This window comes from Strongylocentrotus purpuratus, unplaced genomic scaffold, assembly GCF_000002235.5.
Source record: "Strongylocentrotus purpuratus isolate Spur 01 unplaced genomic scaffold, Spur_5.0 spur5_scaffold_19, whole genome shotgun sequence".
Classification (NCBI taxonomy): domain Eukaryota; kingdom Metazoa; phylum Echinodermata; class Echinoidea; order Camarodonta; family Strongylocentrotidae; genus Strongylocentrotus; species Strongylocentrotus purpuratus.
Window position 1 is genome coordinate 22940125 of NW_022145604.1, and position 27071 is coordinate 22967195.

Genomic DNA, 27071 nt, shown 5'->3' on the forward strand with positions numbered 1-27071 from the left:
TTGCATACATGCCTTAGACTTAATTATTTACTTATTTTTTTAGAGATTTTTAGAGAGAGGGAAATTGTAATAGAGAGAGAGAGAGAGACAGGGAAAGGGCGAAATAGGGAGAAAAAATAAACAGAGACAGAGAGAGATACAAGGAGATTATAGATATTGAGAGATAGATAGAAGAAAGAGAGGGAAAGAGAGAGAGAGAGAGAAAGAAAGAGATGGAGAGGACCAACTGTTAGAGGAGAATGGGAGGGAAGGGAGAGAGAGACGGACAGACAGAGAAAGGGCGAGATAGGAAGAAAAAAGTGTACAGAGACAGAGAGATACAAAGAGATAATAGATATTGAGAGATAGATAGAAAGAAAGAGAGAGAAAGAGAGAGAGAGAGAGAGAGAGAGAGAGATGAAGAGGACCAACTGTAAGAGGAGAATATATGCCTAGAGTAGAATGACACTGCACGAGTGTACTATAATAAGATACAGAAGCATGTGAAAAATGTGCAATTAACCTCTGATTTTTTTTCAATTTGAAAGAAAAAATATAAATTGAACGCATTTTTAAAGTGACACTGAGAATTTGTACATTTATCTCTATATAGATATACATTCGTAATTTTCCCATTGAAATTTTCAAAGAAAACTAATTCAATGCAGTTGTGAATTTTGCCCTTAATTCAATGTGATCCACAACTCGTATCTCTCCGATTTCGTTATATTCGTTATTATACATTGTACATTTGTACTATTTGTATTCTATGCAACTCAGTCTTCGGCCAACATGTACGAAAAATGGTATAAAAAACATTCAATTTTGTAGTCGTTAATCTTCAGAATAAAGCTCTGAGTCTATCCTATATATTTCATTAATGAACATTCTACCCCAACATTATACCGTGTCTCCCCTCTCATCAATAGTGACTTTTAGGATTCTGCACGACGAGTGTGTGTGTGTAATTGGGTTTTTACAGACGTGTATCAATCAGATATGATTATTTACGTCTGGGGACCGACCTTTAACGTCACCACCCGAAAGACGTGACTCAGTTTCGAACCTGCGTCCTCGGCTGAATTAGTTTGTAACTTCCACTGTTAGCTGGATTACAGGCGCACGTCACAACGCCTAGTTAGACGAGAACGTGGACTGCCATTTTAAGGCAATGTGACGTCCTTTTAAGGCACTGGCAGCGACGTCACATTGCCTTAAAAAGGGCAGTCCGCGTTCTCATCGTGCAGAATCTAAAAGTCCCTAATGTTCTTTACTGGCTTCGTGCTATTAACGTGTCATACATAAGACGTCCACCCTGAAATTAAATTAGTATTAATATAGGAACAAATTAGAGAAACAATTCAGTGAAAGTTTGAGAAAATTGTAATCATCGCCCGCAAACCTCGAACTCTTTATTCCCCAAACGCCAAACTTTCACACCATTCAAGAAGTATCCGGAAACACTAATATTTGTTTCTGTATTAATATAGCTCTTTGCTTGTGCCTAATGCAGTTTTTTTTTTTTTGCATGATACCGTTTCTTTCTTTCTTTGTAAGTACATTTGTTTGTGCGCATTGGTATGTCATGAAAAGGCGCATCATAAATGAAATACATTAATATTATTATATTATTGTTATAACCATTATGATTATCGTGTAGTAGCAGTGGAACTAAATGGTATATCTAATGATCTGAACACTAAACTTTTTATTTCATGGTATCATGGATATACACTTGTACATTTTTCTATTGATAAAAGCAGAATAAAAACAAATTTCATGAGAAAAATCATATCGTAAGAATATTTTCTGCCAGATGATACAACGCTCTCACACATAATCAATCACTTTGATAGTTTTTGCGATTCGCCTTTCACCCCTCCCCCTTTATCATCTATGGAAAAAGTGCCCCCCCCCCCGGATGGCTCGACAAACGCTTAGCCAATGACTAAATGATAAACATGCATGTACATACAGTAAATGCCAATTGAGACGTACCTGGATAAGAGTATAGAATGGATGATGCAGTTGAGTCGCCTACAACAAATCAGCCTACTTTCTTTCTTTGTTCATCACCACTTACCTTCCCGTCTGCCCCATTCAATTTACGCATTTAACTGCCCCAATAGACCCCCTGCCCCACACACATAAACACACACACAAACGCACACATATAAACACCGCCTCTCTGATCTCGATCAATAACCCTATACTACAGATAAGCTCTTGTCAATAGAAGTGACGTCTGTAGTGCCCCTGACGTATTTTGTGTAGAACAGGAATAACGAAGCAGATAATAGAAGCCAACTATTATATATGGCTTCTGCGCAACAGATGACAACAAAATCGATGCGAGCGCCATTTTGATCCATCTGCGTGTTTTGCGTAATGTAATATACTAGGTCTTTAATACATACGCCATCGTGATTGCATTGCGCTTTACAGTCAAACCACTGGAATTAAAGATCGCGGATTATTTTTTCTAATTGTATCGACTTAACAGTGAATATAAGGTGAGTTAGAACAATTTTACTTTCTCTTCAAAATATCGCTGACCTTTTGCTGGAAATACTAGTGTTTATCTTAGAATTATTTTACAATATAACACATTACTTCTTTACTATCTATATTAAGGGTAAACAGATATAAAAATAATTATGATAACGTTCTACACTGTGGTATTTAACTGTTTGGCCAGCATAAGAGGTATATGTGCACCATAAAATGTCAGTTTATTGATCATGTTACGTTATAAAATCTAATCACTAAAGGTCTTATATAAAAATCATCTTTTAGCGGAATATTCACCGAATATATTTTAGGCATACAATCCTACAAGCATGAAAATGATCTCGTGTTATTTAATTTCTTTCGGCTTATATCGTTGCAAGTGAGAAAGTTTGGTATATCTTTTGTTATCCGTACAATTTTTTACATTCTTTCTTCGATTTTATTTATTAATTTGTTTTGATTCATAGAAATCAAAACAAATCTTTTGACACTCAAACGTTAAACTACAAAATCATGTTTAGACTTAAGTGTGAAATTCATTGTTAACAGAAATGTTTCTTATTGAACTAAATCTTACATCCAAGTAAATAATCTCCACATGTTTTTTTTTTCTCTCTCTCTCTCTTATTCATTTGAAAATATATTAGCTGATAGTATTGTGATAGCGTAACTCAGGTAACATAACCAGTTTAATAATGATAATAAACTGCACCTCATTTATTCTATTTTCCTTCGAATTATGAAATCACAATGAGTGCTTAATTATTTTTACAAAGTAGATTTTCATATCTTCATACCTCTTCATCTTGCATATGAATAAAAGATAAATTCTACGCATTAAAAAGTAAATTAGGAGATTGAATCGGTCATTATTGTCGATTAAAGTTTGATAAAAAGAGATCATAACATTAGAGGAAGAATTTGTATTTTATCATACTGGTAATCCTATATAATTATTTCTATATTTGAATAGTGAATAAAGCATTTATTTTTAATTTCTCATTTTTGAGTTGTTGAAACAAAACATGGATATACATTTATGTCCATGACGTTTGATCAATTCAATTCAATTAAAATAATATATATTTCCACCTGGAAATACAGCTTGGCTACAACATGGAAAAGAACATGCCTCCCCCTTCCTACGCAGCCCATCCGCCACAGTATGGGCACCCGTCGACTCAATATGGGCAGCCCCCACCAGTGGTGACCGCGCCCCAGCCTGCGTACCATCACTACCCTCAGCCAAACAACAACATGTCCATGAACAACACCGTAGTTGTGCCGTCGATGGGACCGGCCTATGGCGGTGGGACCACCATTATCAGGGTAGGTCGACGTGCAATATGCACCAAAATGTATTAAATGGTTAAAACAATAGACGCACAAGTAATCTTAACTTATCACAAAAGCAGTCTTTTAATTGATGTGATTTCTTAGGCACACTTAAAAAGTTGAGACTTAAGGGTCATCATTACTGTATTATTCCATAATTATCATATCATTTTAATTCTAAATCTCAACTCATACATGTATATAAACACATATCAATATACATATTGCCAATTAAAGTCTGAATTTGAATACATGACTGTAATTCCGATCTAATCATCCACACGCTTTTGTGCAACTACTCTACATAAATTCATTTTCATTTCTCTATCTTTACTTGTCTTGTTCTTTTTTCTTTTTTTATCTTCTTTGTTTAGTTTGTACTTTACATTTCCTTATTTATTTTCCATTTTCAGTTCACCGTTGATGCTATTATTCGATATTATTTTATTTTTGCATAACATTTTATTTGATCGAATCACATTTATTGTGTTTTAATGGACGTGTTTTAACTCTAGAATTATAAAATCATTCTGTTTTATACTATTTTGAATGTTTTTGACAATGCACCATATGAAATCAAGTAAAAAGTAATTTTCTTGTTATTATCTTGACATTCAGACCCAGAGAGGCAATGACTCCTGTTGCTCTGGTAGCGTGCCAAACTTTGATGACACGGTTGGCAAGGTTACCGGTCTCATCATGTTGGTCGGAGGCATCATCACCATCCTCATCATCGCCGTCTCTCTGGTAATGAGGGAATACTACGAGTATAGCGGACTGGGCTCGAGCATTGGTGCCTCCGTCTTTGTAAGTATTATTTATTCATTTATTCATGAATATGTTGATAGGTTATCAATATTAAAAAAAAAAAAAATCACTTGACAATATGATTGATACATATTTTAGCATACTGTATGGTACTTAATGCCTTACATTTTTCACAACAACGCAGATAAATATCGAAGACTAACTTGTCCAAGCTCAGTGGGTGTCATTGTGCACTTGAAGTGGGTCGGGAAGAAGAGGGGGGGGGGGGGGGAGGGGGAGGGGCAGTGTGAGTCTACCGGACCTAATATTCCGACAATTTTGTAATAACCAGAAGAAGAAGAAAAAAAGGCGTTTTCATCGAACTTCGGGAAATGTATCGAGTACAAGGATTTTTCTATGTTAAAAAACCGTATATGCAGTAAAGTATGATTATTAGTCTTCTCATTTCCTTCTCATTTCTTTCCCAAAGTTTTACATTCCAACTGGAATTCTTGGAGCGTGTTCCTACCAGAAGTCATCGTGCGTGGTAAGCGTCACATTCTTTGATATTCCCTATCGTTGTTCATAATAATTCTTCTTAATAATTAACACTTAACACTATCTTGATGCATCTCTCACCTCCCTTTCCCTCTCTGAATACCTCTGTCACTCTCTCTTTCATTCGTTTTGGCCGTCCGCTTTCCACAATGTATTGTTTTCATAATGATGTATATATATTGTATGACATTTTTTTAATTTTTGATGAGGACGACAGCTCAAGCTTAGCTTATGATTTGTTGTTTTTCTATATATGATTTTATGACGTGACCCTACATGTTAGAAATTCATACATTCATGATGATGTAATATGTGGTAAATACGTGAACATCAAATTAAATCAAACAATAAAATCTGTCATATCTCCTAAGGTTTTTCATCAAACATCTTCATCATATTTCTCTTCGGTATTTACAGTATATCATCATGCAGTCCTTATATGAATAGTCGATCCCAAATATATACACAGACGGGTACATTTTCGAGAGGGAGGGGGGGGGGGGCTGACGCCTCTTTCCCAAATAGAATATTTTTAGCTTATCAATTTTGCGACTTAGACCAAAAAAAAACAAGAAAAGAAAAAAAAATAGATAGCTCTTTTTCCGAATATGAGATGTTTGTTGCCTTGATATCTATATTATTGCCCATATAAATCATGTTAATGCTTTTAATGTGTTCACAGGTGATTTCGTTCTTGATAATGTGTATCCTGACTTCCCTCGAGGCGTTTGCAATGATTGTATATGAAGGGGTAGCCGCTGGATTACTCTCCTACGACTATATCTGTGAATGGATCTTCTGCTACTGGGAACAAAACACGGTTTGTATATATTTATTATTATTATTATAAATGTATATAATATAAAGCGAAAGGAAATGAGAGAATAATGGTTGCGGAGTTTATATACAAATTCCACATTTCTGTCTTTGCAATATTTTTCTCTCACTTCTTTCGCTTTGTATTAATGTCCACGAAAATGGACAAAGATGATAATCTGGGTTATTTCCTTACATTTGAATATATATCTTTCTTTCTCTCACTACATATTCAAAACATTGTAAAATAATGTAGAGGTGCTGCATAATGAGGTCTACTGGTTAAGTCACCGGACTGTGGACCACATGCAGGGTACGGGTTCGAATCCCTGTCACATACATTAATTTGTATTTTTTCATAATTCATTTCGTAAGGTATGAATGGGCTCCTGACACTATTCAAATGCTATAGAGCAGCATTATGACGGCCGTGCAAGGAGTGTTAAGTTTGACCGACATGGACGCTATACAAAACCCCACACTCTAAAAACCAAAATGTCAAATCACCATTTAAAATGGCCGAGGAGAGACCACTCTTTCAAAATGGTAGATTAACACTTTGAAAATACTGGATCCAACACTATAAAGGTTGAATCTTGCATGTTTAAAGTATCAATCTGACATTTTGAAACAGTGGTCACTCCTCGGCTCTTTTAAATTGAGATAAATTGAGATTTAACATTTCAGTCTTTTAGAGCGCGCTATCATAATTGTTATCATGATTATCATGGTGATTATTATTATTATTAATATCTTTATTATTACTTTTATTATCATTAGTAGTATTCTAATTATTATCATCATCAGCATTAGTGTCATTATTGCTTTATTATGGTTATGCGGTAAAATAGTTATCTGACTTTTGAGGGGAGAGGTGCGGAGCCTCAATGCACTATACATAAATCTGCCACAGGTAAAAATCTAATATCTACCATTTATCATTTGCCTTGATCGTCTAGGTGGTCGTTGCCATGCACGTCATCGCCTGCATCATCGCCTTCGTCATCTTCATCTCCGCCATCGTCGGGTCCGTGTACGCCTGCATGGGGATGAACGGCTCCGTGGGCGCCGCTCCAGCAACTATGGTAAGCGTGTGATCAGAGCAAATTAAATCATATCAAATCAAGTCAATCCATAATCAAAGCAAACAGCTCAGATAAAATCAAATCAAATCAAATCAAACAAAACAGATCAGGTCAGATTAAGTCAAGTCATTTGATGTCGTGTAAAATCAAATCAAATCAAATCAAACCATACCATTTAAAATGAATTTAAATCGCCTCAAAACGACAAAAATATCAAATAAAATCAAATCATATTAAATGAAGAAAAGTCAAGTCAAATGAAATCGCATCAAATGTTTAAATCATATTAAAAACAAACACATCAATTCAAATCAAAATCAAATCAGATCAAATGAAATCACTTAAAAACAAACCAAACCGAACCAAATCAAATCAAATCAAATCAAATCAAATCATATAAAAATATCTCATATGAATTGAAATCAATGAAGATTTGTTCAAAGATATGCCACGGGCTCAAGATCAGTCCCACAATATACCATTCACATAATTATCTGACATGGGTGAAAATTATATGAACAAAGTGAAGATTTAATTGTCAATTATCATAATGTTTTGTTTTGTTTTTGATATTAGGTGGTGACTACCCAGCCTGTTACATTCCACCCGACAGTGCAGTCTACAACCACTACACACACCAGCTCGACCTATGGCGGTAAGTGTTTTACACACTGACGAGAATGTACTAAAAGTAATATATACATGGAGGCCTCGTTCACATTTTGCACGGTGAACCGGCTCACAAAGTGGTGGTATGGGCGGGGGGGGGGGGGGCGAGGGTGGTGAAGGGATCGTCTCGGCAAAATGGAAACTTTATTTCTTCTATAATGGAAAATAGGGTGCGAAAAAATAATTACTTAAGCTAGAACTACGAATGCAGAAGAAAAAAATTGTTATCTTCATCATCATCATCAGCATTATTATTATTTATTACTACTATTATTATTGTTATCATCATTATCATTATCATCATTGTTTTGTTTATTAATATAAGTAGTATTATTATCACTATTTTTGTTATTATTATTTCCATTATTATTATCATTGATTTAACACGCATTCAGTTTGTTATCATTTTTAATGTACGACTCAACATATGCCACATCTCACACTCTAAAATGTGTTTGATTCAAAGTTTTATATCAAAAGATAATATATTCACTGCAAAACTTCATTACGTGAGAAATCACATACTAAGATAATTCGTTGCTATAACAACAACTCTCTATCTCTCTCTCTATTATATTCAAATATTGCAGGAAGCCATACCGCAACGAACACGACCTACTACTAAAGCAATCCGTTTGCAAGACATCGTCATTTGTGGTCATCATCCCATACAGGTTTCCAAAACAGCTTCATGATCAGATGATACTGGAAAAATACTGCAGAAATGTGATTAAATAGATAAATCTGTTTACTAATGAATGTTTATGCATGCATGATTCTCTACCTAAACCCAGTCTTGCGCTTGGCGTGCTCAGTCGCAGTAGGTGACTGCAATCTGGATGACATTCTCCAATACGAATGGCTTTCATGAAACCATCACAAGTACAGATTCACAGACATCCCTTTGAAACACGTAAACAAGTACATGCATTTCAATGAGCTATGTCTGACAACCTTCTTGCAAGCTTTTCAGTTGTCAAAAGAAAATGTTGGTTTAAAAGATTGCATACAATTATTAATTAAAGATGTTTATTTCGTCATATATTCATATTCTATTTGCTGTCTTAACTCGGTGCTCAAATTATTTAGTTTGCCATTATTTTGTTCATTTTAAGAAGGCTACAAGGCTAACGACGTTTTGGATAAAAAGCTTGAATTTCGAGTTGGCACGAATGAAGGAACATTTCGTTTTAGGGTTGTGTATATTTTGTCAATTTTTTCTGACGGATAAAAAAACTCCCGCCGAAAAAATGATGACCGCATCGTGACCATGAAAGAAATTATTTCGGATTTTCGGTTTTGCACGTAACAATTAGACTTGTAAATATCGTAAATATTGTGCTGTCACCGAAAAGTTATTTTTTTACAAGAAAATGAATGTTACTTCAATCAGACAATTTAAAAATTCTCGACTTTTCAGAAATAAAATATACAAAAAATAGATGGTAAAGGTCCAACCAAAATTGAACTAAGTTTGCGTGGTAAGAAAGTAATTATCTTTATACGTGATTGTATTACAATGTTATCAAAAAAGTATTACTTATATTATATTTGTATTACTTTGATAATATACGGGGTGAAAATTAGAAGATTAATTCACATTAAGGCTGAACTAAAAGTGTTTATCGGTAAGCGTAAAAGGTTGAAGTTTTCTTTGTAACATATTATAATTATACAAAGTGTGTTTTGCGTAACTTTTCTGTCCGTGTTTGTGAATTTGAAAATGTGACTTCTGCTTCAACATTGTCTTTGATATTATGCACACGATGGTTTTTAATATTATTGTGTATTAATTCCGTCCACAATGGTAAAAAAAGTATTTCGTCTTGTACAGTAATCTATATATTTCTAACCCTGTAAATAGGCTGAATGGGCACGGGAATACTCTGTAGTGGGAAAACTTGAGGGCTGGTTTCTTTTTTATGAATGATGTCACCGAAAAAGAAGTAGTAGCCTAAACAGAAAGTAAGTATGAGAAGAAGAAGAAGATGACGAACGAAGATGATGATGAAACCTAGAGGTGCACAGGAAAGAAAGGTTGCAGAAAAGAAGATCATCAAGAAGAATAAAACTGATTTTTGACAATATTGACAGTGCTATATGAAGAGGTATAAGAGAACGTACATTAAAGTGATCGCATTATAAAAGGTGTATACTTTTTATATAAGTATATAGCACTGAGAGGAAGGTATATAGAGGCAGGCCCGTAGCCACGGGTGGGGGGGGGGGGGGGGCACGTCCCCCCCAAAAAAAAAATCCAAGACCAGTTGAACTTTTTTAGACCCCTCCCCAGGACGTCGATCAATTACAATGTGCCCCTCTCCCCAAACATCAAACTCTATACAGGAGCAGCTTTGCTTAAAGAGTATTCATCAAGCCATGATTGTTATATGGAGTTATATAATTATTGAAGATTGTCATGATTGTGTGCCTTGAGTATTATACGCATGCATCATCTCCGTCACGGTTTGCGAACTTGATTTGTACAAATTTCATACTAATTATATTTTTCTTGATCGTTGATTGTTAAAAATGTGCATACATGCCTCAGACTAAATCATTTACTTATTTTCTTGAGTATAAGCGAGAGGTAAATTGTAAGAGAGAGAGAGAGAGAGAGAGAGAGAGAGAGAAAGGGTGAGATAGAGAAAAAAGAAGTGTACAGAGACAGAAAGATACAGTTAAGGAGATAATAGAAATTGAGAGATAAATAGAACAAGAGAGAAAGAGAGATGGAGAGGGAGGGAGAAGGAAAGAGAGAGAGGGGGAAGAAGAGAAGAGAGAGAGAGAGAGAGAGAGAGAGAGAGAGAGAGAAATGAGGGAGAGGGAGTATATAGGTGTTCCACGAAAGAGAAAACTGTAGAGGCCCCTACCTAGCTGGATTATGGGAAACTGAGAAAGGAAGAGAGAGAGAGAGAGAGAGAGAGAGAGAGAGAGAGAGAGAGAGAGAGAGAAAGAGAGTGTGTATGTGTGTGGGAGAGAGAGAGAGAGAGAACGAGAGATATATCACTAGAGAGAGAGAGAGAGAGAGAGAGAGAGAAAGGGGGGGGGGGGCATGATAGGGAGGGTGGAAGTACTAGTATTGGCCTAATAATCAAGCCACAATTTCCGGCTGACAAGTGAGGATGTGGGGGGGGGGGGGGGGGGGGTGTAAGAACGTTTTTTTCAAGGGGGTGAAACAGAACACCTTTTCCGGTAAAAATTGTATCTATAGAAGACTGATAGAAAATACAGATGATACCGTCATATTAACACACCCCTTCTCTCTTTCATTGATGCATTTATAAGTAAAATGGAAAAAAAAAGTTGCTCTCACGTCCAGGATTGTATAGACCAATGATCAAATAAGAAGGCTGGTAATTAAAAATTCAAGTATAAACGACATTTGAAAGATAGATAGAATGAAAGAAAGAAGGAAGGAAGGAAGGAAGAAAAAAAGAAAGGAAAGAATGAAGAAGGAATGAAGGTAGAAAGAAAGAAAGAAAAAAGAAAGGGGGAAAAGGAAGAACGAATATGACGGGTATGTGAGACGTGAATTAGTATTACAATGCCCTCATTATGTCTAAATTGTTGCTATTATTAATATAATGATATGACATCTTAACTTTCCAAGGAATTTACATGTTATGTTAATTTCTTTAGTAATGTAAGCAATGTTTGATATTCTTACTATATAATTCAAGTAATGTTAATTTGTTAAGTTATGTTGGTAATATTAATTAATTAGTAATATTGATTTTTCTTGAAGTAATCGTGACTTGTATACATATGCACTTTGAAACTGTTATGTCACAAGTGCTATATAAATTTTTCTTATTAGTATTTATTATTGTTATACCCCTGGAAGGTTTAACACCCCCCCTCCCTCTTGTACAGATATTACACTTGGTAATTAAAGACATGACTTTAAAAAAAATGATAGGAAGATATAGATCTATATAGAAAATAAAAAAGAGGGAAGGAAGGAAGGAAGGAAGGAAGAAAGAAAGAAAGAAAGAAAGAAAAAAAACGTATAGAAAGATAGAAAGGGGGAAAAAAAGGGAGAAAAAAAGAAAGGAAGAAACAAAAAATGACAGACAGAAATATTTGCAAAATCAATTTGATGAGCGAGACGCGATGCAAGCACGAGACCTCCGGAAGTGGGCAGTTCCTTCATCCTTGAAATAAAATGGCGACGACTAGCGTATTCCGAAGACCATCCAGGCCTCGAAGTGGCTCTAAGAAGAGTGCTTTATACGATGCTGATGGCAATGAAGTAGAGGTAATCAAAAACTTTATATTTTGGACCATAAATGTGTATTTCATTTGTATTGAGGTCATTGAAAATGGCTTATTTGTTGTTGCAAGAACTGCATACAGTCCCACACGCTTGTATTGATGAAAGTAATTTCCCCCATAGACTATCTTAAATTGTCAATATTAAATCCTATCTTTATCTTCTTGGCTGCATCAGAATTGACTTAAATCAGCACTCAAATGGCAATTGATTATAAAACCTAATTCCTAAAGCAGTAAAATACAATCCACACATCATTTAACCCACGGATGGATGATGGAAAAAATACTTACCTAGAAAACTTTAATCGGAATCGGAAATCTATTGTCAATCTGGACAAGTGACATTTGTATTCATTTATGATTGTGTGCATTTCTCGGTCATTGCGCTAGTGTACTTTCGTATCCATTTTTGATCTGTTACTCTGGTGTGGACATACCAAAAATCAACTAAATCTTCATCAATTGTTAGACTAGACTCTAGATCTACGTTTCTTACCTGTTTTGTGTCAATTTTCTTTTCTCTTTTGGAGTATTTTTCCTAAAAACCAAGTCATTATAAAGTCATAGTGCTACTGCTAGCTAATATACCACCAAATAATCGGTCCTTATCACGGACACAGAAAAAGTCCATATTTTGTATCTGTGCAATATGGACCAGTTTTTTGTGACTCATTTTATTGGTCGAAGTGATTGCAGACGCGTACAATTGGAAATATCAGAAGTTCTTCCAAATAACCATTAGAGGTATTTATGTGAGCTCCTAGTGGTCGATATACATTTTAACGACTACTTCTAACTGGTGTGATCAAAACAACAGAAACATCTGCCTGGAAAAGGTTCTACATGAATTGTTATGGTACTGTTACCCTCAACAAATTAAGTTTAAGCTAATATCATGTAGCTGCCTCCATAACAAGAAAGAAAGTACATATTAAACCAACAGCTGAGCCAGGTTACTTGCCAAGACACCTAACTACAGGAAGGTCGGATGAATTCAAAAACTGGAACTGGAAGCCTGACTGCTGAGAACACAGCACTCTTCCAGAATCTTGGGTAAAGATAAAGCCAATATAAGAATAATAAAGCCAGAGAAAAATTGACATTTTTGTTACTTTACATGTTGCAGGTTGAAACAAGAGAAGACGAGGAACAGAATGTCAAGCTAGGAGAAACCATTGAGCTGCTTGTTGCTGCGGGTTACTTCAGGGCCAGGATCAAAGGCCTCTCTCCATTCGATAAGGTAAATATTGTGATACCTGTTTGTAAAGATCACTGATGGAAAAAAAATAGTAGGGGTTCATGTCAAACTACTCTATAACAGTATATGGGGTCCTGAGTGCAATCTTTGGGGGTTTGAGTACATCAGGGGGGTGTTTCACAAAACTTGTCATCAGTGACAAATGGCAGTTTTTGTTATAAGCTACTGAAATCCTTGCTTCTGATTGGTTATCAACAGATTTGTCACCGATTTTCGTCATTTGTCATTGAAAAAAGCTTTGTGAAACAGGTCCCAGAACTAGTATCAAAAAACAAAAATAGTACCAAACTTACTGCTTGTAAATACAGCTGTAATGAAAATAAATACGAATGTGGCCACATAAGTGTTGATACAAATGTAAACAAAGTACTGCACATGAAATCATATCATTTTGTAAATTGTTGATTCTGTTTCATTTCTACTTTGCCATTAGGTTGTTGGGGGTATGACATGGTGTATCACGACATGCAATTTTGATATCGACGTCGATCTACTCTTCCAAGAAAACTCCACCATTGGCCAGAAAATGTAAGAAATATTTGCCTCAATAGTACTGATTTGTTTATGGACACCTCATTTTCAAAATAAGCAAAATATAGAGAGTCGAGGTTGACTATTTTGATGTTAATTCTTTGAAATAAAATTCTATTAAAGTTGAGCACTGTAATGTACACCTTGGTGATTTGTGCATTTATAATGGAATAATTTACCTAAAATATTAAAAATTCTAAATCCCGTAATATGTTCCAATTCAAACTTATTATTATTATTTATTCATTTGTTTTCTTTTGTCTTCTTTCCCAATATAAATTATACATTTGACAAGCATGGGTTTGTGCCATAAGTACATGACTTGTTATAATTCCCCACATTGTCATTTATTTGTTAATAGTCTATTCTAATTTTGTATTTCTACTTTTGTTCTGGGGGGGGGGGGGGGGGGAGGCTGGTGACACAGGAGGCCCTTGCTCCCATCTTCGTGTTATGTAGAGATTAGTCAATCTAGGATTCTGTTGTTGATATTTTAATTCTCCAGTGCCCTTACGGAAAAGATTGTAGCTGTTCTTCCGAGGATGAAGTGCCCTCATCGCATTGAGCCTCATCAGATCCAGGGTCTGGACTTTATTCACATTTATCCAGTGGTCCAGGTATGAGCGATAGAGTCTTGAGGACTTACAACTTCATTTAAAGCCCCACTGCACTAGTTATAGCTACTTACGCCCTCTGCATAGCAGACAATGCCTAATCGGGGCCTGTTGGTCCCCCATGATCCCCTTTTTCTTGTGTTAATTGAGAACTGTTTTGATGAGATAACCACCTGTCAGAGACCTTGCAGGGGTTCTAATCCCCCCTGGCCAAACTAGTGCAGATAGGCTTTAAAGATAAAGTTGAATATTAAACATATGCCATTGCACTGTGAATAAAATATTGTCCAGAAGTTATGGGTATAAGGATCATTGTATGTTCTGGACCCAATCTTTGATATAAAGAGTCGATATCAATCGCAACTTATATCAATCACAGCTATGTACATAAGAGATGGAGGTATGCAAACTTGTGATTGATAATCAGACTTGCGATTGATTTGGTTCAATCGCAGCTCTTTGTAAGACGGGGTCCTGGTGTTTTGAAATCATCAGGATGATACAAAAATGACTACCCCCAAAAAAGAAAAAAAACCTTATTGTTTTTCTCTTTTTTGGTCAATAAAATGATAAAGTAGTAAAGATTTCACATGACACACACATCTCATAGAATTGCCTTATTGCAGAAACCACCGAACTGCTATGAAAGCATATGTAAACAACCAGGGGACCCAACAACTTTAAGTCCTTTCCGAGGGACTTGGTAATGAGGATTAGCACCTTACCAAAGGGACCCTCCGGCTCTGAGGCCGCAGCTCTACCCATGAGCCATCACTTGATGACCTGAAAGAGATCATAACTATTGATTTCTTATTTCTTGCAGTGGTTAGTGAAGAGAGCCATAGAGACGAGAGAGGAGTTAGGAGATCAGATAAGAGCATTCTCTATCTCACAATTCAGCAAGAATCACAAAACACCCGAGGTAGGTCTCTTCTGATAACCAGGGGGGTGTTTCACAAAGATCCTAAGTTGAACTTATCTCTAGGTTCGACTAAACAATCATGGAAAGCCGTTAGCATCTTCAAAAATATTTTGTAAAAGTTATTGTAAAAGGCATAAAATGTTGATTCAAATCTTTCATATTTTCTATTACCAAGGAGATTTCATGTTCTTGATGTGGAATATATTAAAAGTCTGAAATACTTGAATTTCCGCTTTTGAACATATTTTTATTTTAAGGCTACAAATGGCTCTTTGTAATTTTTAAGTCCAACTTAGAGTTAAGTTCGACTTAGGATCTTTTTGAAACACCCCCTAGAGGCTACTCTATCTGTGGTAGATGATAAAACCTACATGTACCTGGCTCTTAGGAGACTATTTGTTCATACAAATTTATTTGATTACCCGTATTCATTCATTCATTGACTTATTACTATTATTATCATTATTATTATTGTCATTGTTGTCGTTGTTATTATTTATTCATTTATTTTTTATATTATTTTAATTTTATATTATTCTAATATTTATTTGTGTTTTTATTTGTTTGTATATATTCATTTAATATGTTTATTTTTTAATTTTTAATTTTTTTTTTTTTTAATTTTTTTTTTTTTTTTTTTTTTTGGGGGGGGGGGGGAGAGAGAAAGAGTATTCTTATTCATTGCAAATGATTATTTACCTTTCAGGGGAATATGGGAAGACAGATTCCTTTATACCTTATTTTCCTACTGTATCAGGTTTATTTCAGCATCCTTTTTCTGTGTGTGTAATCCCTTGGATTTATAATGGTTTGTCCCACAGGATGTGGAATTTGATGACAGGAAGGACACTTCCATTTCAACAGTAGGGGTGATTAAGGATTCCTACAAGGCTCAGAGGAAATACCGCAGATCCGATGCCCACAAGCTGAGGGAAGAAGAGCTGAGAGTTCAGTCAACTTTGCTTGAGTATGGAAGGTAAAAATAACCTGTAAACATTATGTATGGTTCATGCTATATTCATGCTGCTGATGAATATGGCAGATTAAAATGCTATTCTGATATTATAGATATTTTTGTGGTATATGTGTGTAAAGTTATCACCACCTTATTGTGTCCGGGGAAGAATATGCTTGTTGATGCACGTGAAAAAAGAAAGAAAGTAAAAATACAATGCTTTAAATTTGACCATTTAGTAGCATGAAAAAATACCCAGGAACGATAAGAAACTTATAACTAATCAATTTAGATACAAAAGTATTTACAAAGGCAAGTTCAGTGTAAATATTGGAGAGTTTAAGACTTACGGGATTAAAAGATATATATAATAAACATTAATGTCGCTGCTATTAAACAGTTTCGTATTAACTGCTATAAATAATCCAGATTATTATTATCATTTTTATTGATATTATTATTATTATTTTTATTAATATTATTATTATTATTACTATTATTATGAATGTGATTACTTAGGAGATACGGCGTTGGAGGTAGCAGTCAGAATGAGAAAGAATCCGAGAAGGACCCTAAGAAGAAAGCCGTGGCCGCTGGTCTGTCGCCGGTTACCAAGGGAGGAGCGGGAGGTGGAGAGGATGCGGAGGAAGAGAGGATACAGGAGGAGAAAAGGATACAGGCTTTAATGAAAGGCATGGATGCCATGGAAGAGGTGGGTGGATGTGTGGGTGAGTGGGTTGGTGGATGGATGGACTGATGATGTAATGGAGTGAAGGATTGATAGACTAATGACCCAATGGATGGTTGAATTGATAGAAAGACGAGTGGATGGATGAGTGGATAGATAGACTGATGAAACAGTGGGTGGATGGCGAGAAGGATAGATTGGTAGATAGATTGGTGGATAGATAGACTCACCTTACTGATAGACTCACATTACTGATGAAGTAATGGAGTAAAGTATTGATAGACTAATGAACCAATGGATGGCTAAATGGATGGATGGATGGATGGATGGATGGGTGGGTGGGTGGGTGGATGGATGGATGGATGGATGGATGGATGGATGGATGGATGGGTGGGCGGGTGGGTTGGTGGGTGGGTGGGTAGATGGATGGATGGATGGATGGATGGGTGGGTGGGTTGGTGGGTGGGTGTGTGGATGGATGGATGGATGGATAGATGTATGGATGGATGGATGGATGGATGGATGGATGGATGGATGGATGGGTGGGTGGGTGGGTGGGTGGATGGATGGATGGATGGATGGATGGATGGATGGATAGATGGATGGATGGATGGATGGATGGATGGATGGATGGATTGGTGGATGGAGTGATAAATGGATGGATGGATGGATGGATGGACTGATGGATGGATGGATGGATGGATGGACTGATGGATGGATGGATGGGTGGATGGGTGGATGGATGGAGTGATGGATGGATGGATGGATGGATGGATGGATGGATGGATGGATGGATGGGTAGTTAGATAAACTGATGAAGTGGTGAGTGGATGGAGGGAGGGATATATCGATGGATAGATTGGTAGATAGATAGACTGATGAAGTGATGGATTGACAGACTAATGCACCAATGGATGTTTGAATGGATGGATAGATGAGTGGATGGATGGACTGAAAGATAGAAAGACAGACAAATTGAAATATAGAAAGATAAGGTAGGTCTACAGATGGAACAATTGTTTGTATAGAACAAAATTATATACATACACTTTTGATGTGTGATATAAAAGATAAGAGAATGTCTGCCATCATAGAACCTGAAAATGAAGGAATATGGTTGATACCTATTAAACTGTATGTTGCCATCGGATGACCTGAAATATGGAGATATTAATGATTACTAATAATAGAAGAGTTTACAGAAACAAAATCAATTATGAAAATATCACAATTTCTTAAATTTCTTGAAACTCTTGATATCAGGGTAAAGTGACTGCTAGCATGGTGGGTAGCATCGTTGGATTGCAATCAGATGTCATTGGCCAGCTAGCTGAGGAATATGCAGGAAGGGTATGTATATCATTCTAATGATGTGCGTGTTTAAAGGAGGTGAAGACATTGTATGGGTTAAAGTTTATTAAGATTTGTCAGGGTGAACACTGTTGTGAACTGCAATAGTTTTTGTCCTCATTATTTAAAAAAAAAAAAAATTCTTCCACTTTTGCTGCCACTTGATTTTTGTGTTGACATTTTTTAAGACACGTACTGCAGAAGTGGGCTCTCATGGGGACACCATTCGGGTGTTTACCCAATAGCAGGTGTAGGTGTTGTCAATCACCAGGATTAGCCTTCAGTTTTATGATCAACAGGTCTATTGTAATTGCCTGCCTTTCCCCATATGGCAAAGTAATATATAGATAGAGAGACAGAGAGATATAGAAAGAGAAAGAGAGAGAGAGAGGGGAGAGAGGGAGAGGAGAGAGAGAGAGAGAGAGAGAGAGAGAGGGAGGGGGGGGGGAGAGGGAGGGGGAGAGAGAGAGAGAGAGAGAGGGGGGGGGGGGGAGGGGGGAGGGAAAGAGAGAGAGAGAGGGGGGGGGGGGGAGAGATAGAGAAAGTGATTATGAATAGAGAGAGAGAGAGAGATAAAGAGAGATTGAGACCGAAAGAGAGACTTAAGAGTGAAAGGGAGAGGTGCTCCCAACCCCCCCTCATGCAATGGCCTTGTTTTTCTATAGCATTTCACCCACATAGTAAATCAGGTGTAACCACCCCCATCACCACCACCATCACCACCACCACCACCACCATCACCATCACCATCACCATCACCACCCCCAACACCACCACCACCCCTCCCCAACTCTGATACCAGTACTACCACAGCTGGTAGACCCACTACACCACTCATTCTCTACGCTGACCTTTGACCTCAAATACCATCATCATTTATTTTCTTTCTCAGAAATCCGAGCTTCAGCAGATGGAGGAGAAGCCCGAGAGGATGAGTGGAGCCCAGCAGCACCAGAGGATAGTAGCATCCTTACAGAAACAGGTCACTGCTGTCACCAAGAAAGTAGAAGAGGTATGTATGATGCTCCTATAGTATATATTGCTCTCGTTATGACAATATTGGACGAGTCGAATATTGTCATAGCGAGAGCAATGTTTTCTTGTATTACACGAAAACAAAGCCGTAAAACATTATTATCATTATCTGTATCAGGCTGACTAGCCAAATAACAAAATTTGACTTACCTCGATCGGCAAATGTTGCTTTGTTTTCATGTGATATCGGCGTTATCCATAGTTGAAGTTCCCGGATGACATAGCAATACACAAACAATATTGGTAAGTCATCCGGTTACTGTGCTAAAGATATTGAATACACTGAATTTTTGTACCTCTTAGAAGCCTTATATAGATCATAATACAAACTATTGATTGTGGGGAGTTGTGAGTTTGCCTAGTGGTTAGCTCTCACCCCCCCCCCCCCATCCTACCAACCTCGATTGGGTTGGGATGGCACAATGCTCGTGTTATTTTACAAATCATCTGAAAATGCATTGTAAAACAAATCCCTTAGTAAGACCTGTTTCGGACACAATAATTATTTATTTAATCAAATCTGGTGTCGGCGAACTACGATGAAATACACATGGACACTAACTGCTATGTGGCATTAAATGAAATGAGAATTGTATTTTGACTGTTTTATCAGTCGAGGGCATCAGCAGAGAGCCAGCAGGTGGCCTACAGTGAGACACAGCAGAGACTCCAGGAGGTAGACACATACTCCTCCAGGATCGATGAGGAGATGGCCAAACTGGATGAAGTCGGAGGAGAAAACAAAGGGTGAGTTTATCAAAAGTCACTATCAATATAATTTCTCTAGTCTCTGTTCCTTTACAAGGCCCTGTACAGAGGTGATTTAGTCTTCTGGGGGATGTTTCACAAAGATCCTAAGTTGAACTTATCTTTAAGTCGGACTTAACAGTTATGGAAAGCCATTAGCATCCTTGAAAATATGTTGTAAAAGTTATTATAAAAGGCGTAAAATGTTGATTAAAATCATTCATATTTTCTATCATCATGGGAGATTTCATGTTCTTAATGTGGAATTTATGAAAAGTCTAAAATATTTGAATATTTTGATTTTTAATATATTTCATTATAAGGCCACAAATGGCTCTCCATAATATTTAAGTCCAACTTAGAGTTAAGTTTGACTTAGAATCTTTGTGAAACACCCCCCCCCCCCCCCCCTGGTCACATTGAGGACCTTTTCTTAATAGTTATGAATAAACCAAAGTTTAGTTGTTTGCTTTTTGGTTTGTATGTTTAGTTTTGTATTTATTTTTTCATTTATTCATTTGATATTTGTTTAGTTATTCATTCCTGCATTAATTAATTAATTTATTAATACATTTATTATTTATTTTTAATTTTTTAATTTATGCATTTTGTTCTTTCTTTCTGATACCGGTTCATATATCAGTCAACCTTCCATGATTTCTCTTGTGAGTACCAAAGAATAACTTGGTCCATTGAACTACCTGAAATTCATTTTTTTTTACATAATGGGTTCTTTTCTATGAACCAACAAGCCTTATAAGAACTACCCTACAAGGTGTTACTGGAAAGTCTTAGATGAATATTCGATATGCCAAATGTGCTGTATTTTGAGATTTTTGAAGGTCCTTATGGTGGTTTGCTTTTCTTTTTTTTCCCTGCAGAGTTCTTAAAGAGCTGAGAGGCCTTGTAGCCATGAATGAGAGTCTGAAGAAACAAGAACAGGAATTCAGGGCACACTGTAAGGTGAGGTTTAAAGCGGGACTGCACGTCTTGTAGCTATACACTGGCGCCCTCTATACAGCCAACAATGCCTAAGCGGTACCTGCTGATCCCCCATGGTCCCCTTTTCTTATTTTAATTGAGAGCTGATTTGATGAGATGACCATCTGCCAGTGACCACACAGGGAGATCTAATCCCTCCTGGTCAAACTAGTGCAGACAGGCTTTAAGATAGTGTTCAGTATGGGTAAAACTGTTTGTCAGCTTTCTAATTCTTTTTTAATCCCATACTGAATAATATCACATTAAAGACCCATAGCTGTGGGCTCTCATGGGGAATTCGACACCATTAAGGTGTTTACCTAATAACGAGTGTTGTCAATCACCAGGATTTAATAGCCTCCAGTGTTATGACCAACAGGCCTTCTGTAATACTCTGCATTTTCCACCGATCGCCCCATATGGAAAAGTCAATATCTTGCATTTCCCTCAATCAATGACTCTCCGACAGACTGGGGGTTGTTTCTTGATGGGACCACGGGTTTGCTGTGTGCAAGGCTTGTACACCCATTAATGGTATTTCCATCAAGTCAGGTGTCAGCGAATTATGACCTACTGCACAAGAAGAACTGATGACCATCTCCCTTTAACAAAGCTAATTGTAACAGGTTACTCTTAATTGCTCTCAAATTCTAAGTATCACCATAAATATATTGTATAATTTGCCTGAACTACTTTAAGAAAATTGATAAATTTGTACTATATATCGTTTCTCAGTTTGACTAGAAATAAAATGATATTTGAAGATGAGGAACAAAACGGTGAGAACTAAAAGTAAATTCAATCATATTTTCACAATTTTCTTAAATGATATTGAGGAAATTGAAAGTGATTAGTGTTGGTTGAAAACGGCTTGAACTTTAATATTTCCTCTTTACACGACAGCTCATTATACAAGGCACGGGAAAAGAGGAACAGGTTTTTGGAAAATAAACATTGTTAAAACATGAAACAAGCAAACCCCTTTTTGTATTTTTCACTGTTCTTTGAATGAATATGTATTTGTTAACTTGATTTAAAGGAAGAGATGCAGAGATTGAAGCAGAGCATAGCGGATCTACGAGGTCTGGATGGTAGCGGGGAGGTCCAGATGTCTGAGAGAGATCAACTCATCGCCAGGCAGTATGAAGCTGATAAAGAAAAACTGCAGAAGATACGGCTACTACTGGTAAGATCACAATGTTCCATCCCAAATATACACATGCGCGATGGCTCATGGAGGCGGGGTGGCTCAGTGGTAGAGCACTGCTCTTATAACCGGGAAGGCCTGGGTTTGCAACCAAGTTGATGCACTAGTGCCCTTTGATATTAGGCATTAATCCTCATTACCAAGTCCCTTGACGAGGACTTATAGCCGTCGGTCCCCTGGTTGCTTACTTACAAGCATACACATGCAGTCTTTAATAGCAGTCTGGTAAAACAAACAGACAAACAAACATGCACTTTATTTGTAAAGGTCATCTATGTTTTACTTTAAAGTTGACTTATCTCCACAATGTGAGTTGTTTGGTTGTTTGGATTGTTTCATTATCTCCATTTTCTATGATTTTCACAGGGTTTTGAAAGATCACTTCATTCTTTCAAAAGAAATAATGCGTACAGTAATATCCTAATTCATATATTGATGCAGTATAAAAAAGCCCTTTAATTTAATAAAAACTACACAAAAGAATTAGATTGACAATTCTGTCTGCAGGGTAATATGTGTAAATATTTTGTTAAATAACAGTCCTACTGTACTAATAGAAGTCACAATTTGGTTAGCAATAAATTGTTTTCTGTAATAGTTTGATTAGAGATTTAAATCTACAGATTCCAAGCAACATATGTTGTATTCTTTTGGTCACAAGGGAGCTTTTAATTTGCACAACCGAGTTGGTCTGTGACGTGAAATTTGTTGTTGTTTTCTCTCTGCAGCTGCAAAGATCATATCTAATAATCATGTTGTCATACCCTTCTCTGTCAAATTTATTCCAGGCTCGTAAAAACCGTGAAATTTCGCAGCTCCAAAGAAAGATAGATGAAGTGCCTACGAGAGCAGAGCTTACTCAGTATCAGAAGAGATTCGTTGAGCTTTATAATCAAGGTAGATTTCATATTCAGAGTTATGTTTTTGACGATACCAAGATGGTGCTAAGACCACCATTGAGGTGTCGTAGTTGAGTGGTTTAAAGGTATACACCAGTTCTGGTCATGCTATTGCATTGTGAAAGAAACATTGTGGAATCGATCAGAAAAGGTTGATCATCTAGCATATAAGTATTGGTGTGCACTGCAAGGTTCTGGAATCATCAAAATGATAAGAAATTTGGCCCAGTCTTAGTAAAGTTACAAGCACTGTACACAGAAAGATGTATATGGGACTACGCGATATCTTTCCAGGCCGGGTCGATATGATAATTTACCAAATATATCAATTAGTTGGCGGTTTCCCGGCAAAATTTGTATCATCAGGTATTAGTATTCTTTCACATCATTGGTAATAAGAGCTTCCATTTAATTTTTTGAGAGGGGGGCGTTTCCAAAACTGGTCTATACCTTTAAGCACTTGACTTCAAGCGGTCATGTCTTTTAGCAAAGCATTAATCTACATTGGCCACTCCATACCCAGGAGGGAAATGGGGACTGTAGGATGATGAAAGCCTTGTGTTGGTAATTGCAATATGCCCTCATGGTGAATATATGGTTGGAATACTCCCCAGGGAGTGGAGATGGTGCACATTGTGTGTGAATGGAACCGATGATCGGGGTAAATATATCTGTAAAACGCTTAGAGATGGTAATTTGTATATAAATCCAGATTATTATTGACTTGGGACGTAGCCCAAATTTGCATCAACCTTGGGAAATAGTTCCCTGATAGTAGTTGAGTGTTTTTTTGCATTATCTGTTGATCCAGAATGCTATGAATTACAGGATACATGAGCTGAGAAGTAATTTTTTTTTAAAGAGTCAATTTCTGTTTAAGCACATCGCGCCATTCATAAATAGGAATGATTTAATTGAAAATAAGCATTAAAGTCTCTATATGAATGGACCTTGTAATCACTGTTCTATCAGTTTATTATCATTATTATCATTAAGTATTTGGCGTCACCTGTGCCTGGGAGGCTGAATCACTGTAACCCTCGGGTCTCTCCTCCGGGTAAACTGATTGGGGGTGTACAGGTGGACCACTACACTGGGGTTTTCCCCTACTCTTATACGAATAGTGCAGTTGGCTCTTAACATGCAAAGGTGGTAACTCTCCTCTACGTTTAACATCCTATCCAAAGGACAGAGTGTTTTCCACTAAATATACATGTAGCCTGCGTGTATGAAACAAGGGGAGGGGCATGTTAACACCTAACGCAGGCTTTAGTCATTCGCCTGGGTTGGATTTGAACCCAAGATTTTTGGTTCGACAGGCAGAAGCTTTACCGACTGAGCCAACTTGCCTGTTAACATGTTGCTGAAGCAAATCCTCTTTCTATTCCACGAATGATCTTGAATTGTTGCTCTAGATTAGCTTTGAAATACAATAGAAAATGTTTCCTTTTTTTCTATTTTCCTAGTTGGCAGCACACATAGGGAGACAAAGCAATTCTACACTCTATATAACACGCTGGACGATTCCAAACTATACTTAGATAAAGAAGTCTCACTACTTAACTCAATCTATGACAATTTTGAGCAGTAAGTATCCACTTAATTAAAGGTAGAATATCTAACATTCTCAAATGCTGATTGATATCCATTTGTCCGATGTTATAGCTTATGTGATTTGAAAATTCTAGGCCTCTGATTGGTCCAAAGTCCAGGCATGAAATTTGCTACTGACTGCTGGGCAGTAGAGCAAACGATATTGACCGGGCATAGTTCTACTTACGCGTACAATGCAGGGACACAATCACTACGCATGAAGATAACAATGTGAGACACGCACAATGCTCTTAGCCGGTTGAATTTTCCTAGACTGTAAAAATAAATGCATCTTGACAGGCGTATTTGATTAAAATATCTCCTTTTTGAGAATGGACACTGGGGATGTCGCATATAAAACAACTATTGACTGCTTATTTTTTCAGTTAAACTAGAGCTCCTGGTGATCTTGGTGATCGAGGCTGTACTGTGCCCCTAGACTTTGTCTCGGGGCACAGTACAGTTTGGAGATCACCTTGGGCAATAGTTTAAACTGTGTCCCTCAAAGCAGTCAATATTTATATTATATGGAAACAATGAGAAAAATTAGTTTTCATTGTTATGACAAAAATCTACAAATTTGTGTAATTACTCTTTATGGCTGAGGTTGAAACACAAGCCTTGACAAATGTTTGTTTTGTGAGGACTGCATCGGTATGTTATGATCTCTGACATCTTCTTGCTAAGATGTATTTCAAAGGATATTTGAAACATTGTCTGATTTTATTTTCCACTCTCAGAGCAATGTCCTCATCATCTGGAAAGGACCAGTTTCTCAAACAATTTGATCAAATTGTCAATGGAGTCAAGCAAAATTACTCAAAGGTTAGTTCGCTTAAAATATCTCTATTCGTTTCCCTCCAAATGTGTTATAGTGTCCCCTTATATTGTCCCTTTACTACTGAGATCATTCAAAATGATTTTTGTGATTGTAAAATGGTAGTAGGCCACTTGTATTTAATGTTTCTTTTTCAGTTGTTTTAGTTTGTTTGAAAATTATGATGAAATTATAGATTACGATAACCACTGAAAATTAAATAAATATGTTGAAGCTTATGCCCCATCTTTTCTTCAAAACAAAACAAATAAACCATTCATACAAAATACTTTGTATATATGTGTATACTGTTCCTACCTATTCTTTTTTGCTGTTATGAGGTTATGTTCATGATTTTGTTATTATTATTTATTATTATTAAAAAAACACCTATTATTCCTTATTATGTTTAACAGGGCCTCATGAAAGATTATTGGTGATAATGAGTCACCCTGTCTAAATATCAGAAATAAATGAATGAATAAATAAACGTTTGTATACATGTTGATAGATCCATATTAGGTAGATTCAACCATCTTTCTTCTTCTTTCCTCCTTCCTTAGGTTGAGAAGAAGAAACAGGAGGAGAAAATGAAGAGAGATCAATTCAATGATACCTATCTAGATCTGGTAGAGAAGCAGAGATTGTACTTCAAAACGGTCAAAGAATTCCAAGAGGTATGCCATAGATTTCTGCTTCTTCCAACAGTGCCATTATATCATAATAAAGGCATCTTGTCTATGCCACGTCAAAAAAAATACAAAATGATATAATCTTCAAAATGCAAACATATATGATGAGATATCTGATGTGGGAGGATCATGAAAAGCATGTAAATGGCCTTAAAAAATAATCCTCTCAAAATAACAATAACTTAGTGCATTATTTACATAAAAATCAAGAGTACCTTTGATAGAAAGTGGTCAAATCCAAGAAATATTAAAAATGTTGTCAATGGAACACAATTTTGAGGGTCTGAAATCTGTTCTTCTTGATATTTCCTGAGTGAATATAACATTGAGGGCCTATTCATCTTCAATATTTCTTTTTTCATCTTCCAAACAGGAATGTCGAAAGAATGAAATCTTGTTGTCCAAACTTCAAGCGGCAAATTGAGCAAACACACCTCAAGATTTCAACAGGAAACTTCCAGCTCAGCAACGATATTGCCAAAACATCTGTAGCCTATCAATACGATGGGCTAAATTTGAGTGATATCCAGGGGGTCAGTTTCTGCTATTTACTTAAAGGTAAAGACCAGTTTTGGAAACGCCCCAATTTCAAAAAATGAAATGGAAGCTCTTATTACCAATCATGAAAGAGTATGTTTTGACTAATACATGATGATAACAAATTTGCAGGGAAACCGCCTACTAATTGATATATTTGGTAAATTAGTTTATCTATTGGTGCGTGAGAGATAAACGCATGTGTCGCGCACGTGTGCGTATACATCTTTTTGTGTACAGTGCTTGTAACTTTACGAAGACTGGGCA

General features: G+C 36.5%; 2 protein-coding genes across 3 annotated transcripts; both read left to right on the plus strand.

Moving 5' to 3' along the window:
* Positions 1-2255: 2255 nt before the first annotated feature.
* Positions 2256-8924, plus strand: LOC587349. Its single transcript, XM_795357.5, has 8 exons — positions 2256-2492; positions 3595-3819; positions 4444-4632; positions 5063-5119; positions 5813-5950; positions 6906-7031; positions 7608-7686; positions 8291-8924. Exons 2-8 carry the CDS (start codon positions 3607-3609, stop codon positions 8323-8325), a joined length of 837 nt encoding a protein of 278 aa, XP_800450.2. The 5' UTR covers positions 2256-2492; positions 3595-3606; the 3' UTR covers positions 8326-8924.
* A 2886-nt stretch (positions 8925-11810) lies between these two features.
* On the plus strand, positions 11811-26898 carry LOC586392 (coiled-coil domain-containing protein 93). Of its 2 annotated transcripts, XM_030990618.1 has the most exons (17): positions 11811-11961; positions 13105-13218; positions 13670-13764; positions 14273-14384; positions 15205-15303; positions 16125-16279; positions 16778-16970; positions 18210-18296; positions 19189-19308; positions 19945-20078; positions 20960-21041; positions 22099-22245; positions 23055-23163; positions 24632-24752; positions 25499-25583; positions 26139-26252; positions 26641-26898. In XM_030990618.1, the coding sequence occupies exons 1-17, from the start codon at positions 11869-11871 to the stop codon at positions 26689-26691; spliced, it is 1911 nt and encodes a 636-aa protein (XP_030846478.1). In that variant the 5' UTR covers positions 11811-11868; the 3' UTR covers positions 26692-26898. The 2 variants fall into 2 exon arrangements, 1 of the variants encoding a protein (XP_030846478.1); XR_004064979.1 differs by lacking the exon at positions 24632-24752 and having other exon boundaries at positions 11812-11961.
* The last annotated feature ends 173 nt before the right edge of the window (positions 26899-27071 follow it).

Bases quoted from the DNA above. Each gene is read 5' to 3' on its own strand.
- LOC587349 (XM_795357.5), top strand. From the start codon at position 3,607: ATGGAAAAGAACATGCCTCCCCCTTCCTACGCAGCCCATCCGCCACAG. The intron at 5,120-5,812 runs GTAAGCGTCACA...ATGTGTTCACAG, and splicing joins ACCAGAAGTCATCGTGCGTG to GTGATTTCGTTCTTGATAAT. The intron at 7,032-7,607 runs GTAAGCGTGTGA...TTTTGATATTAG, and splicing joins GCGCCGCTCCAGCAACTATG to GTGGTGACTACCCAGCCTGT.
- LOC586392 (XM_030990618.1), top strand. From the start codon at position 11,869: ATGGCGACGACTAGCGTATTCCGAAGACCATCCAGGCCTCGAAGTGGC. The intron at 19,309-19,944 runs GTATGTATGATG...CTGTTTTATCAG, and splicing joins TCACCAAGAAAGTAGAAGAG to TCGAGGGCATCAGCAGAGAG. The intron at 20,079-20,959 runs GTGAGTTTATCA...TTTTCCCTGCAG, and splicing joins GTCGGAGGAGAAAACAAAGG to AGTTCTTAAAGAGCTGAGAG.